Source organism: Saccoglossus kowalevskii, chromosome 18 (genome assembly GCF_978046115.1).
Source record: "Saccoglossus kowalevskii chromosome 18, keSacKowa6.1, whole genome shotgun sequence".
Lineage (NCBI taxonomy): Eukaryota > Metazoa > Hemichordata > Enteropneusta > Harrimaniidae > Saccoglossus > Saccoglossus kowalevskii.
The window spans coordinates 19,836,007-19,853,717 of NC_140658.1; the positions used below are offsets into that span (position 1 = coordinate 19,836,007).

Genomic DNA, 17,711 nt, shown 5'->3' on the forward strand with positions numbered 1-17,711 from the left:
TTGACGGCACAGAACTGACTTCTTCTACTCGAGAACACTAACAGAGCTGTGTTGAGAGGTGGCACCACTATAATGGGAAATTTGAGCAGATATAAGCCTCGGTATGTAAACACGCACATCAAAGTGGAAACAGGCAGGCGATCTGCCGCTCAGCGGTTAGAGGCGGTGGTTTTGACCACGCTCCCTGACTGTGTTTTGACGAATGAATGAAGTAGGAACCAACAACGGTGTATCCGTATTTACATCCAGTATTGCGAGATTATTCAAGCCGGATAAAAAAAAATGTAAATCTCTTCAACTCGAATTACGTTTCCCATGATTGACTGCGTTGATGCGAGTGAATATTGTTGAACCAACGTCAAATTTACACCGAACACCGGCAATTGACACGGTGTCACTACTGAATTACCGTCGATTTTTGTTTAGCTCCGAGTAAATGCTAGATTTTCGACTGAATAACAGAACACAGACGGTGCACCATAGATGACAAAACACATTCGAACGGCTATAATCACTCATTCGGTAAGAAATACACGTTATGAGACTGCTGACACCAGTCTATTGTGTGTTGTCGCTGTACGGTGATGACCTTACAAGCTAATTTTATCGCAGAAATAACAATGTCTTGATACTTTTTACTACCTCTTAATAAGCGTGTGTTACTCCGGAGAGTGGGTTAATGTCTAGCCACACCCATTAGCCTCAGTTTCATAGTGTTGACCATGTGACTTCACGAATATGCATACAAGCAATGCATTTTATAGTATAAAAAGTTAGTTGACCCAGTTAATAAGAAGGAGGCAGGGCAAGAATTGAGAGAAAACGTGGGTGAGTGATTCACCTGGCAATAACTCCGAGTGCGTCTTTGTAGGCTTTGTGGGTCGACGCCTGGAAAATCCGGTCATGTAACACTCGAAAATATTGCATTGTATCGGTTGTCTTCAAATAAACATCCGGAATGGTCAACTTCAACGGCTCCGCTGAATTATTCTGCAAATACACATTCAAAACACATTTTATATGTGTGACACTCTCGTGACTGCACAGTTGTTATATTCATAATATTGTTCCCCGCAAATTTGGCCCTGTTTTCTGACACAATTGTGTGGTATACGTACCCATGGCCACCACACATGCAAACATGCCGGGTCTATGTAGGATCTCTCAATACAGTACAAAACAAAACGGACTGACTTCATGATTCAAATTCCAACACATGCGGACGTTGTGACTTGTGTACCTGTGTACGTGTTACCTGGTGCGTGGTACACTATTCAGAAAAAGATTAGATGTATCGCTAGTGAGTACAGTTTAAACTCACGCACCCGTCTGTGAAATGTATACTGGCATTCGTCATCAGGTTTGTTAGGCTATTATCCCGATGGAAGAATTTTGATTGATCCTGTCACGTCCCATCGATTGAAAACAAACACCACATTGTCCTGTGATAGGTGTCGGTCACCAAGAACTGATAAAACATCACGAGCTGCAAACCCGATTTTTGTTTGTACAAAATGAAGAAAAAGAAATAAGAAGAAAAAAACCGCTAAGAATAATATTTCCGATCACGTGATACATTGTATCCAAGTAGGTTAAAATAAATGTATGCGAACAAAAAGTAACTCTACAACCGTATATGTCGTATTCGTATCATATCATTTTGTCCCACTTCTTGTCCTACGTAAAATAATCTTGTACAATAACGTCTGTCCTTTTTTCTTCACTGTATTACATAGATGAAATAAAACACATCGATGTCAACAAAATTGCCATATATGACGTACCAATATGCGTTACATTCGCACCGGGGTTCAAACATTTGTGTCGTTCACTCACACTATCGTACCGCACTATCATACATTTTGTCACGAATGAATTTTGCCTGAGCTCAGCTCTCGTGTGCGCCAAAAAAATCGAATCGATCGACGATCGAAGATGAATTATATTACAAAATCAATATTCGTTGTGGAGCTTTTCCCAGTATACGAGATTGTAAACTGAGAACAGACTTCTCAAGGTAGAGTGAACTAAGTTAGTATTGGTCACCAAATCTGGAGGAGAACAACGCACTGGAGAGGAGCACTTGTAGCCAAGGTGTTTATTGCTCAACTGCTAGGCCTGGAACTAAGTCTAAATACTCACGTTATATTCCATACAATGTATCAATATCATTATGCAAATAACTAAACTAAACGTCATAGCCTCAAATCATTACAGAGATACACACCAGATTCCTGAGTTATTTTCTGATCAGTCAATACGTTTTCCCTATTTTATATAACGACTATTTCATGTTCAAGTTTGAATAGCAATGCATAGCGGGATTCATTTTTGTGCAGACAAATACAACTTTGTCGATAAACGGTGCATTACGCCAGTTTTCGATCAGTATACCTTTCAGAACTGCGTAAGTTATAACCAACTTAATGAAAATTCTAATATCAGCTAACTAATATCAATACCACGTGTTTAACTAAACATAGTTGAACTCTGGTGACCTTGCCCTTTGTTATATAATATAATTCCCTTTATCATAGTTTGTTTCAATATAAATATGCATTGTCATAATTAATTTTGAATACAAACAAGTTTTGGGGTTGAACCAACAGTGGGGAATCAGTCTACCGAATGTCCTTAAAAGATGTAAATATCTTACAAAAACATTGGTGCCTTATTTGTTTAATTATTTTAAGGAACATAATTTCCAGCTTTATTGAAAGTAATTGAGATATTTTAGAATAAAAACAAATGTCTCATTGCAAAAAACAGTGCTGCATTTAGATGTGAATAGATTCATAAAACATGCAAGATAACAGAAAAATTTAGCTGGCTTTAGTTCAAGTATTTTGTACAGGTGTCTGTCAAAAATGAATGATTCACTGAGACAAATATGAACTGCCTCATTGTGTGACTACTGTATTATATGAAAAATAAAAAAAAACATCCTTTATGTATAGCTATCATGTTGCAAGCTCTGCTTTGTATGCAAATCAACTTAAATAGTTGGTGTCCAGTGGAGGGAGAAGTCAACAGTACTGTTGCCTCCTGAGAAACACTGCAATCTCTGAAGTGCGTTTTTAAACTAGTATTATAAAAACTCTATCATTCTGTTCTAATAGCTGAAACATATTCCTGTGAGTTTTCATTTGTCAAATGAACTGTTTGTCAAATACAGAATACATATATTTTAGAATAATTTTCTTTCTAAAATGTGGATGAAATGTTTTGCTTTTAATGTATTTTTTATGTATTGTTTTTGATTTGATAACTTTTGACTAAACATATTTTCTATTAGCTTCAGATCTTGACCAAAGTTTGGCACCCAGTTCATAGCAGTGCTTATATTGATTTTCTGACATCTTGTTTTCTGTAAAGATTTTATTGGTAGGTTTGCAAATGTGTATCAGACTGTGCAATCTCTCCATGAGTTGGTTTTGAAACCCAGTATGGGATTCTGAGATACATTACCAAGGATATTATTACAAGATAAATCATTTGCTTCATTGAACACATACAACAATGCATATTTCCACTGAGATCAGTGACCTTTGATGTGTATCACCAGTGATCAGTCAAGTAGAAACAGTCAAAATATTTTATCAGATTTTCTCAATTTTTGCATGATATTTTCATACAGGACATCTGTTGTTCAAACTCAGGGAAGACTTTATACTGATGAATAAGGTGACCAAGTTTGATAAAGTTTGGAATAGAATTAGTAAAGTTATTATGCACACAATAACAATTAATAACGACGACGACGACAACAACAACGACAACGCCAAACAAAATGTTCCCTTAATATACCTTTCCCTTCCATCTTTGATGGTACGGGCAAGGTAAAAATGAAACAAATACAAATCAACAACTGACCCTAATAGGGTATAGTTTGGTAATCACTCAAAGAAAACAAACACAACAAAATACGGTCTTAATATTCATGAGAGACTTGCTTTTATGAAAAGACTACTAGTATTTTAACGAATTTTATTAATTATAAAGCAATTACACAAAGTAACCTTGTTGTTTTAGAGCACAGTTATCATGCTAGGTGACATTTTTCATCTATATGCTCACAACAATTATTTCAAAAGTGGAGACTTGTAACAAAAATGGCTGAGCATGTTGTTCTTGACTATCTGATTGTTTTTCAAAAAGTCACTTGACTACCTGAAAAATGTGACACCGTACAAACATATACTTCATGCATCAAGTACAACAACATTATTTTAATTGCAGGGAAATCACAAAATAGATGAAAAATTAATTAAATTAAATGCAAATTTAGTTCAACACAAATCATATTAATCGGTAGCCTGATTGCAGTTTATTTTGAGTATTCGTGACGTAACAAAAATACGCGCAAAGCCCTTAAACTTGGGAAGACCGTGACCGATATAACGGTCGGTTAACTGGTCTTAATTTCGGGTTTCAACGTTTACTGTGCAGTGCACAATTATTTAATAGTTATTAAAAAATGATCTGAAAAATGTGTTTATTCTATCCAATTAGTAAATATTATAATAGAATTAATGAGATGAAAACAATAATACACGAGCTTTGTGTGTGTATACAAGTAGTTAGTGTCAACAAAAATACGTCTTTACATTAAGTGGCGCCCTCTAGCGACGAAATGTCCTTGTCACGTAAATGGAGAAATGAAAGGCGATTTTATCTGCATCGATATTTTTTTTTTATCTGTAGTCGGATAATAATATTTTAGAGTTTTACTATATTTCTAGAAACATCTGCACAACCCACTATAGTTGTTGCTTTGAATGACATTCGCTTTTACCCATCTTCGTCACAGAAACAATTCGCCACTGGAGGACGGAAATTATTATTACAGGTTTGATACGATGTACTACAGTACTCGGAGTATAGAAACTACCACGGCGAGAAATGTAATTTCAAACTTCCAGAATACGACTTTAGTCGCTAGGCCAACGCTGCATGGGTTTTCGATGTCAGAGCGCCACCCAGTGGCAAAAATGCGAAGTGGAGCGCCGCTTCCTCCCCCTATTTTCATTGGAATTGCAAATACAGTGGCCCCTTTGGTGGGAAGCTGGTCCATATTGGCAACATTCTCAAAACCTGTAGAAAGAAAATGAAGTTACTGCTTTTCTGTCAAGTTTAAAGAGCCATGATCTGTGCAACTTGTTTTACTTTGTTTTGGATTTTGGATTTATGTAAACAAAAAAACAACAACATTTCGTGGTGTACAGAATACATCACATGTACACCAGTATTTTTTTTTCTCCGAAAAATGTTACATTTCTAGCTATTAGTATAAACATGGGACAGTATGATCATAGTTGTCTGACTTAGTGACGCTATGTTTCAATCGCGAAGCAGAGAAAACAGATGAAGGCTGCCGAGGCACTATAAGGGTAATATGGCGGCACCTCGGCGGTGGTGGCGTTTTCAGAATAAATAAGTACGCACGCGCGTTACTGTTTGCGCAGCACATGGGACTATAATATACTGACCCATGGACATTTGCGCTACACTCGAACCATATACATTTTATAAAGTCACAGAGTTTTAAACACGAACACGTCAACTGGGTCGGAGGCATAATACGAGTTCTCACCTGGTATATTTCGCAGGTATAGTATTTGGTGGGTAGGATACAAGGAAGACGGTGCGTGGTCCAGGGAGGGCGTGTCAATTCCAACTGCTTTGATCTGAAATGTACAATAACGACAATATACACGAGGTAACATGAGAACTATGTTCGATGTCGATAGAGTAATTCGAGATTATTTTTTTGAATTCAGCGAATCATATGTCATTCAATTTCAAATGCGTCCGAAAACTGTCACACCAGTGTGTGAATATTAGGGACCGTATTGTCTCACATGAACTTAGATACGTACCTTTCTATAGTCAACCAGCCACTGGGCGGCTTCGGGGGCAATGCCGGGGAAATGCAATAACGTGGTGTTCGTAGTATCTGTCCCTAAGAACCTGATCTACGACAAAAAAAATCAATGTGTTAGATATTTGAAAGCAGGCATCACTGCAAATAAGTAACTGTGACACACGAACACACAAGTCTACCTTATCTGGCCATCGGCTTCCCCATCCTGAATACACCATCAGTATGACGTCATCGGGGATGGCACCATTCTCTTCTTCCCATGCTTCTAAATCGGGAACAGTGAGCTGTGCATCCGGGTCTTCATCTGCTTTTGATTTTATATTTATTCTGATTGCAGGGCCGATAAGCTGATCTAGCAAAACTTCGTCAGCATTTAATTTTCCCTGCGAAAGAAAATATTCGATTTTGACAGATAAATATTTCATGGTGTTTTGAGTCTATAAATATTAAATTTGTGTTTAATTTGATCCACGATGCAGAAGCGTATGTGCTTGAGGTGATCACCAGTATTTTAGCGGAAACCAAACATGTTGATTCGTTGACTGCTAGTCACCTGGCCTGACTCACGCGTGATTCTATTCAAGCGAAAAACTCCTTTCGTTTCATTTTACAAATACTCAATACGCCACATAGATCAGTCGTGGTACCTTCACGTCAACGCCAGAGATTTTACGAAATTGTATTTTAAAGTGAATTGTTTTCTAGCTTTCCCAGAAAAGTTATGAAATATTTTCGCATACATAGGTCAGTCAAATATTTTTTTTTCTGTAAAATAGAAGGCAGACGTGTTAACACAGGAGGGGGTCAAGAAAGTAACGTGAATTAACGTACCTTTGACATATGAACTGGCGCGTCCATGTGGGTACCAAGGTGTTCGGGAGTACAGAAACTATTGGATTCTAAATACAATTCACCGCCCATGGTGTAGTTTTTGATAAGCACGGTCAATTCAAAATCGTCATAAGTTGGCCAATGTAATGTGTCCTTGTTAAGGTGTAGGTCATGTCCAAATACATCGAGTCTGTATCACATGTAACCTTGGTAACAACGGAGAACAGGATACACCAAATGTACAATTCTTTCATGATTATACTTGATATTAATTCTGGATCTAGGAGATTAGAAATCTTGAAAAAAAAAAGAATACATAGATAGCATGTTATCGACGATCATTCGCCTTCACGACGGACGATACATTGAAATTACAAAACATTTAGCAATGATAAAGCCATATATATGTTATATGGGTATATATATTGTAGGTGACCTAGTTGCAAATGAAAGGACTTCTGAAATTACACAGACTTCCCGATTTTTAAAATAAGAATAACTCGTGTATAATAATCTTGAAAAAGGATTTCAACAACCCCATATATGCAGGCAGGGTGGTAGCAGTAACGTTATAGCGAATGGAATAAAATACATCCACCGGGCATACGCCAGTGTCCGTTAACGGTTTACTTTGGACGTTTCTTTTTGCAGTACTTTCACTCAAATATAGTTTTTTTTAGTGGATTCTCGTATATAATATGCCTTGTTATATATGAACATAAACGTTCTGCTGGTAGTATATTGTGTCTATGTCATTTTTGAAAATGAGGTGTATGAGGTGAAGCGAAGGTGAAGCATAGTTCAAAATAAGACAATAATGTAAAATATTGTACACATTTACAGTGTGTTTCTCTGATCAAGTGACGCGTAGGAACTCGTCTGTGGAGACACGTATATTTTTATAATAAGTAGAATATACAAAAAATCATCGAGATTGACGATTCAAATCCACGTCGGTCTGTATGTGTAAGATTTATAGGTTGATGCGTTTCGTGCACCACGTACTCCTGCTAAGACAATTGAACTGCGAAATAGATGAACGGAACATAGCTGACAGACTTATTGTTCCACGTTACATTGATTTGTGATACCCTTTGACACACTGTGCGGTGAATAAAGCTATTATGTGTTGGACTAGTACGTCCATGGTTGCAAAGACTCGTCAAATAGTATATTATATTTATAGAGTTGTTCTGACGTCTCATACAATGGCACAGACTACACGGAATCTAGTTCACGCAATTGAACACGAATCTTCCCTACCCGAATAAACTGTTTTTGATAAATTACATTCCCGTGTTCATGTAGAACACCTTCCCTTCATTATTGTGATCACCATAAAAACTGATAACAAATCCTGAAACATTTCATCCCTGACAGAACAATGTCGTAATAATAACTCACGGCCAAGTTGATGCCCGGGTCGATGTACATTAATTCAGAAGGCCTTTATTTTTTTTTATTTACGCCTATCGCCCCTCCTGGGACATAGGCCGTCAACCAGGTTCCTCCAGGCAGAGCGGTTCTGAGCCAGCGTCTCCAGTTCTTTCCATGTGCGGCCCATCTTCTTAACATCTGCCTCCATGTCTCTGCGCCATGAGTTACGAGGCATTCCCCTCTTCCTTTTTCCTTGAGGATTCCAAGTCAATGCCTGTCTAGTAATATTAGGCATTGGTTTCCGTAGGGTGTGGCCAATCCACCGCCATCGTCTCTGCAAGAGCTCTGCCTCAATGGGTTGCTGATGAGCAATCTCCCACAAGAAGGCCTTTAACTGAATTCGATTTAACGATTCCAGTCGATCAGAATTCTCACGAACTGAACAAAACAACAATCTCTTATTAATGGGACAGTGGAAGTTTCACTTCACGTCACACCACGTCACACCACGGTCACTTGTTTTTAGTAACTGTTATCTTACAAATTGGGAACTGTATCCTTCAATTAGAAGTGACGAACAGGTTAACCTCCAGGCCGCGTTAATGCATGCGAATGTTCCAGTGAGTATGCCACTCACAAAATTCGGCAATGAGTTAGATAAACAGCGAACCTCAATAACAAAGAGCTTAGCTACACCGCGGTTAATAACACCACCAACAACTTTCTGTCACTGTGGGCACGATCTTCTACAAACAAAGCATTGAAACACTATCCTACCATTGACACTTCAATGTTAGGTAATATGTTGATTTCACTGCGTGGAACGTGTAATCACGACAAAAAACCGGTACTTTTTCCAATGAGAAACAAATCGGTAACTCTTACCTTTGAATTAAACGTACCGATCAGTGAAATCACTGCCTATTTGAAGTTGTGTGTGTTTGGCCTCAGACAACAAATTGGCGCAGGTCAATCACTTCTACCTCAGACTACTGTAGAAAAATCAAAATAATGAGAAATACTACTATAAATTGCTCATTATGTATTCATAAATATCGTAGACGAAAGAAAGGAATATTAAAAATGCTGTAACTCACCAAAAGAATTGTCTATTTGAACAGAAGGATTTACGACTATAAGGTCAAAACTCACAAGTGTGCGCATGTGCCTTTGGCACTAGAATAACATAACGAAAACATACGAAGCAGGTAAATGCAAGGTCTGCCAAGGCTCGCATTCCAAGGGCGTAATCGCCAATTCACATTCACAACAATAGACGTTGCTAGTCTGTTCTATAGTAGTTTGAGCGTCTACGATGTACACAAAGGGAACATTCAAGTATGTAAATTATGGTGGTATACAGACAGTATAAAGGAAAGATCACAGTCCCTATATCTACTTGGGCAACTTGAATAAGAAGGTCAACGACTGGTTGAAGATGCATTTCCAGTTCGTAAATTTGCGAAGTTTTGTTTCCAGAATAAGATTGACAATACTGGTAAACATTGTTTACTTATTCCTCAGTCCCCTCTATGCCAATCTTTTTTTTAAATTTGGGTTTAATTAGTTATTTTTATTATACATTTTCTTTTATTTTATTTGCCGTGTAATTCATTATATTTTAACCAGAGTGCCCCATTCTAGCCTCACAAGGTTGCGTGAGCTGCGCCCTCTGCGGTGCTCCAAACCCAACACTGTACGCCGTAGGGTCTTATGTCGTTCGGTCGGCGAGGGCGCCACTCACGCCTACATGTCAGGCTACAGGAAACAACTCCTGAAATATCTTATTTGTACGTGTATAACCTATACACATATTAGTATATAGTCAGGGGGGATATATTCATAAGCATATAGTGTAGTATAAACTTTCGTAAAAGCGGTTGTTTCGCCTTAAAAAACAGAGTAAAATGTATAATCTGCAAGACAGACTGTAAAATTCCAAGGTGTCTCTGTCTGTCACTCATTTCGGTACATGTATATATATATATATATAATTGTTCTTTTACATTTCTGACAATATTGTAAAATCATTCAATTTTAATTTCGCTATTTCCGCTGATAAGTAAAATTCGCTTATTAATAGAATTTACGTGAACATGTAAAATAATAATAAAACTCATTGTTTTCTTGACAAATTCGTGAAATTAAAACACAGCGAATATGCTCGAAACATCAAAATAGTGAAATTAAATGTCAGTGAAAATAAATGGTTTTACAATATATTACTTTGATATTTATAGTTTTGTTAGGCTTTTGAGAAGTGTTTGTCCCAGATTATCCAGGACTGTTTATGTTCGTACAATCTAAGGTAACAAATTGGTTAAAAGTCGTCCTTTTCTTCCACTTAGTCGTCAAGTGTTAGGATGGCATTATAAAGTATAATTAACAATGCAACAATATAGAGAAGATTGTGGCGTGTATATATTAAAATGGGGCAAAACTCCAAAATTGTTATTTTTGGGTGGCAAAGAGTTAGACTTTATATTTGTTTATGGTTTTAGTCTTAATATAGTAGGCGTGTAGCTTGTTGTCAAACCAATCAGGGTTTAGATTTGCCGAGGTTTACCCAACAAGCTCTGCGAGCTTTTGTATTCCATGATAGATATTCAAATGTACCTCTATTTTCGCCTGTAAATGCCCACGAATACTGTAGAACACGTTGACATAGCTGCATGCAATTTTAGCGGATTTGACTCTTGGCAGAATTAACAGAATCTTAATTTAGCTAAAGTGTCAACTATCTCATTGTGAGAATATACTGTCTGTTAAATTAGCTACATCTTGAATTAGCGATATTACAGATTAGCTAAATTAGCTAAAATAACATGCTAGCTAAAAAGACATGTTTTGCAGTATTTCCCTTAGCTTACAGATATGCCAAATTTTGTTTTCATTCAGAAAGTAAAGTCGCTGTGTTATTTAATTACGTTTTCATTGCCACAATAATGACGTACAAGTATGGGCAGTAAAAAACATAAAATAACTAAAAAAAATGACTAAAAGACAAAAAATTTAAATAAAAAAAATATAACACAAGTTAAAATATACTGGTACAAATCACGAACACAATTACAGACAATTTCACTAAAATACAGCAATAATATGTATATCTATAACATTGAAATGAAGTACTCACCTGGAAGGGTGTTGCTGTCTTAGTTCCATGCGGTGTCTGCACGCATGGCATCTTTGGGTGGGTGTTACACCCAAATATAATTAATGTTTTTTTGTCATTTTTATTTCTTTGTCTTCGTAGAAGAAAATGTCGTTGATAAGCAATTTTGTTGAACTTCAGGACTTTTTTTTCTGTTTTGACAGTTAACTGTCACCGTCTAGGAAAGTTTATCCATGCACGCCTGTAGCCTTGTTTTTGTTTCAGATAGTACCACATCATTTTCTACATATAGAAGACAATTGGAGTTGGTTGGTTACGGTGAATTACAGGTGATTGGATCAAATATACCCAGGAGATCATTTATCATGAACAAATGGAAAGGATAAGAGCTTTTATTACGTCTTTGACTTACACCACACGTTGAAATAAATTATTTAGTTAAGCCACTTTATATTTTAATATATTGTATATATTTTTAATGGTTTTATATATATTGCCTCTAATGCGGTAGTTTTTTTTTAAACATACCTTCACGCCAGTCACTGTCAAATAGGTCTATAAAACAAACATATAGTCGTTTATATTTCTTTTTTTATTTTTTTTGTCGTTGAATTACCAGTATGTTGACTGTGGTACAGAGATTTATCAACAATCCTTTTCATAATCTGTGGTGCGGCGCTTTTTTTCTGAAATCAAATTAGGGACTAGAGAATGCTATTCTCTTCTATGCAGTTAGTCTCACGTTCAGTAATAGTTTCCCTGGATAACTGGACATAGCTATGCCAATAGGAGTTTGGGTTGATTTGGATCCTGAGTTATGAAGTGGTACTATACACAAGCTCCATGATTCGGAGAATATATTTGAAGAAAAAAAAATAAATAATTTCTGTACATCATCTATGAGATAATGTTGGCCACGTGTGAACAATTCATTATTATTATTATTATTATTATTATTATTATTATTATTATTATTATTATTATTATTATTATTATTATTATTATTATTATTATTATTATTATTATTATTATTATTTTTATTATTATTATTATTATTATTATTATTATTATTATTATTATTATTATTATTATTATTATTATTATTATTATTATTATTATTATTATTATTATTATTACTGAAACGTCGCTGGTACATGGTGTAATATAAGTTTTATATTACAATACACATTTGAGATTTAATAGGGTCATTGTACAGAACGCTCTGAATGCCTGGCAACGGGGCCGGGTAGGTACTTAGGAGCGCGATGGTTAGTTGCTTACTTGTTCCTTGCTTTACTCGGGTCGTTTTATATTGTTAAATAGCGGTGGTCGTCGCACCGCCTCCTGTTCTCAGCGACGTACACAAAGTGTGTAAACAACATTATTTGTTTACATGAAGTTCGAACACGCGATCGCCCTTTAAGTATAGGTGATTTTATAATATTTTTTTATATTTATTTTACAACTTTACTTAACCAGCAATCCGTATTCCACAGGGACAATTATGATTGTTACAAACTAATTTCTTTGGTTCCAAAATAGAATTGAAGTTTTGTCCTCGAAATAACTTCGTACCTTAGACACTTGGATTTAGGAGAGGATTTAGATATTTCGTTATTTTAGATTTCGTTAGATATTTCGTTATTTTAGATTTTTCGTTATTTCGATTTTCTTGCGCAACTCAATATCATTGTAGCGGCGAGTTAAACGCAGCCTGGTTTACCGGGGTTCACTACAATTCAAAACAAAACAACTAAGTGTAACTACACCTTGGTATTCATTGAACCTTTACATTTACTGCGCATGCGTTAACGGTTTAAGTACCTGTACCAGTTAGTCGGCGTCAAAACACACTTTTATTAACGAATTCGCCGCTTAGGTTTAGAATCATAACAACATATTCTTCAGGTCTTCGAGGTAAGTGGCTTCGGCTTTTGTTTGTGATTAGTTTAGCATAACGACATATTCACCGACACCACAAACTTACTTCGTTCACGACCCAGTACCTTGAAGAAATTGAACTGCGTCACGCCAGTACTTTCAGACACTTCTATTCCGGTCTGTAAACAGATGTAATAAACTAACCCCTCGTCGCTGTATGGAGGTAATATTTACACCGTTGCTATGTGTTTGCGTTTCAATGCACGATATTTATTTGTCATTTCTTAAACTGTCAAGGCAAAGACACTCACCATATTGGAATTCAAGCATGGTAAACGTTCTTCTGTGACATTTACAGTGATTTGTTTGTCCATTTGAACTTTAACCTCTTGGATATTAAATCATGTATTGGTGTGACTCAATGGCATTAACAAACACCATTCAACTCACACAGAACCAATATAGCCGAGACACACCACCTCCGCCCCAGGATTGTATTTACGTATATCATATGTAATAACCCAATCCGCCGTCGCGACAACAGTGCGCTGTTTGCGTGAGACGTCACGTGTAGCTCGGAAAAAAAGGCGATCAGAATACTACTGGGAACACCTGAACGGTGCGAAACGACCATCCAGAGTGTAAAGTAATAATACTACGGTCGTTGTTCCGATAAACACTGCGCGATGTTTACAATAGTGCATTAATGTTTGCATTTACAATTTAAAACTGTCGCCATACGTCATCCAGGCATGGGGCAGACACAATGAAACGCCACAGCTCCTCAGTTGAGGGACTGTGGGGCATGACATGTTCGCTCTGAGGTTCGGTGCACTCTTACCACTTCCGTTTACATGACTTTTGAGTTCACCCCTTGTTTGCGCAATTTATATTTATTTTTCAAGAATTGTTCATCGGAATCGCAACAGACTGCAAACAAGTATAGTTTACACTGTACCTATAAAATTTGAATTTATCGGCGTTGTGGGAATATAACGACTTGATCCTACCCCACCCAACCCCGTCGTTCACCAAGGTCGATACTGGTAGGTTTACCAGAGCAATATTCTCTTCCAAGCTTATCCACCCGTATTTCCACGATTGAATTTTGGTTTGCACTGATTCTGTACGGGATTACTATGCTAGCTACAGGTAACCGTTCGAACACTGCAAACATATGAGATTAGTGTGTCAGTACCTCCTTAGGGGAGGTACTCATAACTTTGTGCTTTTATGACGTTTATACCACTCATGTGACCATTTGGTCTGGCTGTATATTCAAGTTGTTCATGTAACCCCAAACATAGTCTTTGTCTCTATGTAGATTTAATATCAGTTTTTGTCATGTGCAGATTAGTAATCGTCGCAGTTGTTTTCACATGTTTAATAGTAATCGTCGAAGTTGTTTTCACATGTTTATTTGTAATCGTCGCAGTTGTTTTCACATGTTTATTAGTATTGGTCGCAGCTGTTTTCACATGTTTATAAGTAATCGTCGCAGTTGTTTTCACATGTTTATAAGTAATCGTCACAGTTTTCACATGTTTATAAGTAATCGCCACTGTTGTTTTCACATGTTTATAAGTAATCGTCGCAGTCGTTTCCACATGTTTAGTAGTAATCGCCACAGTTGTTTTCACAGGTTTAGTAGTAATCGCCACAGTTTACTTATTATGTGTATATTAAAAATAACCCATTTTTTACCAAGTAGATTGGTAGTTCACACACTCGTTAATATCAGGCATTAGTCAGGTCAGGTGTCAAGTTTGAAATTTTGAAGGTGAATAACACTTCTTTCCCAACTATTGAAAAAAGTTGGGTTCGAACCACAACCTTCGTACCGGTATACAGCACCTATAAACTCTACTCTATTTAGTTGGAATGGCTTGCAGATGTAATCGTCGTCGTCACGTGATATACACCGAATTGGATCTCCTGCCTTTATGCAAATATACCTCTCCACTGACAGCAATGAGACGTGTGCATTCATTTCGCTTTTTCGTCGGATTGTCGTGGCATAAGTCGTTAATCACACCTCGTAGTCGTGCTATTTCAAGTGTGGCAGCTACACTTATGGCCAACAAAGGCTATCCTGCCCTCGGCCTAGTGACATTTACAAAAGGCCTCCCATACGTGTTTTAATAATCGATTTTATTTCATGAAGCTTAATGAATGAACATTGACAAAAATAACGCCATTATAGATAATCCGACGAACAACACACGTCGAAGTGTAATGAATTAACAACATTAATCACGCTGAATTGTAATGAATTGATAACATTATGTTTTTCAGAAGTGGCTTCTCGTGATTGATCAGCATGGGCGAACCAACAAAATCCGCGGAGCAGCAGCCTCCACCACCTTACAACACCGCATCGCCTGAATACCCACAGCAGCATGCCGCGTATCCTCAACAAGTATACTCACAGTCCAACCAATCACATACCAGCACTGTTGTGGTCACGCAACCTGTCGGTGAGTTCGCTAAAGTATTTGCTGGCCACGCTGAGATTGGCAATTTGTGGTGTTCATTGTCACGTGATCATTTTGACCGATTACGTTCTCAATCCGCGCCATTGTTTATATTGATCGTTGTTCATATATTGTAGCTAGCCATGCTGCACTCACTAAACGGTTCTCAAAATACCAGTTACATAGATCAAGCGGTAGAAGCCATGACGGAAGAGAATGGTCACACTATTTAATGGAAAATAAGTCCATTTGCGTCAAGCCCCACAGCTTTAAAGCGGGAGGGTCGTCACCTGCGCACACACGGGAATTGAGTCGCAAGCGACTATAACAACACACGCTAAAAACGCAAAGGCTCATGGTTAGATGCTTGTTTGTAAACAATGACACGCTATACCCATCTGACGCATGCGCAGGTGACGACTCTCCCGCCTTAATATATTGAAATATTGATTGAATACAAATGTGCAACATATTGACAGGGCTCAGGCTCGAAGGTTTAGTTGGTCATGTGATGAGTAAGAATACGCCGTGACTGGTGTTGTAGTGTTTCATACATACAGTATTCACCCATTGCCACTGCGGCTCTACTGTGATTCTTTCGGACGCATGTAGAACAACATGAGATTATTACGAGAATACCTCAAAGTATGCACGAAGACAGTACAGCGCGCGAAAGTATCGACCAACACGCAGCGGAGGTCGATGTGACGGCGTACTGTCACAAGAATGCTCGAGTTTAGATTCATATTGATCGTCTTTGGAGGTGTATTTTTAGCTCCATGGTAATACATAGTATGTATTTTTATCATTTTGCATTACAATACATGTACATTACATTTTAAATCGCGCCCTCAGGCGAGAAAACTCTACTGGGACGAAAATATGTTGTATGAAAGGTCTTCACAGAATCAATAATGTGTACATCCGTACAACAAATTGTGTTTTTGAAATGTTACTATATTCTAAATGTGAAGTGACTGCCCAACAAATCAAATCAAATTCGAACGTCATTTTTTACACTCATCTATGTCTTACTGAATTCTCACAACTCTTTGCCGAAGCACGACTTACAGAATGGGTGAATTCTATTTCCATTGCAAGCATAGCAGTTTACCGCGAATTGTCTGAATTTCATTTGAATTCATTTCCATTATTCTTTCATTGTACACAGTTACCAACCTGATTTCTGGACAGATTATATACCGTGACGTTCCAATTCAACAGCAGTGCCCCTCGTGTCATCAACACATTGTCACAAGAATGGACTACGAGTTCGGTTTGTTGGTCTGGCTCATTGCAGGACTCATCTGTATAGTGGGGTAGGTCATACTAGGTTACACTAATTTTATTTCATAAGCTTCGCCATTACTCATAGACCGTGGTCATCATCCATGCAGAACTGATTGGCCTTAATTCTCCAACTTAAAGCCTCCACTGATATCTGCCGTTGATGGCGTGGTTGGGGTCCCAAAACAAGTTTGCTGCTAAAAATAATACTGATATAGACAAGCCACCCCGTGGAGGTAAACCAATGTTGCTGATGTGTGTTTGCAGAGGTGTAGGTTAGAATTGGGGACATATCATCAAAACAAAGAGGTTCTAGCCCATTTACATTAAGACGCAATTTACAATGATATTATATAAGCCTTATCCGTCAGCATGAACTAAATTCAGTGTTATTTTTTTTCAGAGGCTGGTTGGGATGTTGCTTGATTCCGTTCTGCATCCCGGCTCTCCAGGACGTCACCCACCACTGTCCGAATTGCACCACCTACTTAGGCCGATACGATCGTGTGAATTAAACGTGGCTGTCAACACGTGGCCGTCAACACGTGGCCGTCAACAAATCTCTTTACAAATTAAGCTTATATATGAGTGGCATTCATCTATAAACAATTATTCTTATACTGCTTAAAATACTTGATAAACGTTTCAAAATTTGCGATAAGTATTCGACCTTTAGATTTGTTACGTGTCCCTTGGCGTAACGTGTCATGGGACACTGAACACGTATGAGTGTGCTCCATCGAAATGATTCACGTGACTTATATAGCGGATGTTTTATATATATAATTGTATTGAAAATATATATCAAATGATTTCTATTTACATAATTGTATTTCTATAAAGCAAGCATAAACCACTGATA

At 37.4% G+C, this 17,711-nt stretch overlaps 1 protein-coding gene across 1 annotated transcript; it reads left to right on the forward strand.

Annotated features, from left to right (window-relative positions):
• Window positions 1–12,997: 12,997 nt before the first annotated feature.
• On the forward strand, window positions 12,998–17,709 carry LOC100368690 (LITAF domain-containing protein-like). The gene is made up of 4 exons (XM_006822588.2): window positions 12,998–13,124; window positions 15,384–15,565; window positions 16,734–16,881; window positions 17,253–17,709. Exons 2-4 carry the CDS (start codon window positions 15,409–15,411, stop codon window positions 17,362–17,364), a joined length of 417 nt encoding a protein of 138 aa, XP_006822651.1. The 5' UTR covers window positions 12,998–13,124; window positions 15,384–15,408; the 3' UTR covers window positions 17,365–17,709.
• The last annotated feature ends 2 nt before the right edge of the window (window positions 17,710–17,711 follow it).

Bases quoted from the DNA above. Each gene is read 5' to 3' on its own strand.
- LOC100368690 (XM_006822588.2), top strand. From the start codon at position 15,409: ATGGGCGAACCAACAAAATCCGCGGAGCAGCAGCCTCCACCACCTTAC. The intron at 15,566-16,733 runs GTGAGTTCGCTA...CATTGTACACAG, and splicing joins TGTGGTCACGCAACCTGTCG to TTACCAACCTGATTTCTGGA. The intron at 16,882-17,252 runs GTAGGTCATACT...ATTTTTTTTCAG, and splicing joins GGACTCATCTGTATAGTGGG to AGGCTGGTTGGGATGTTGCT.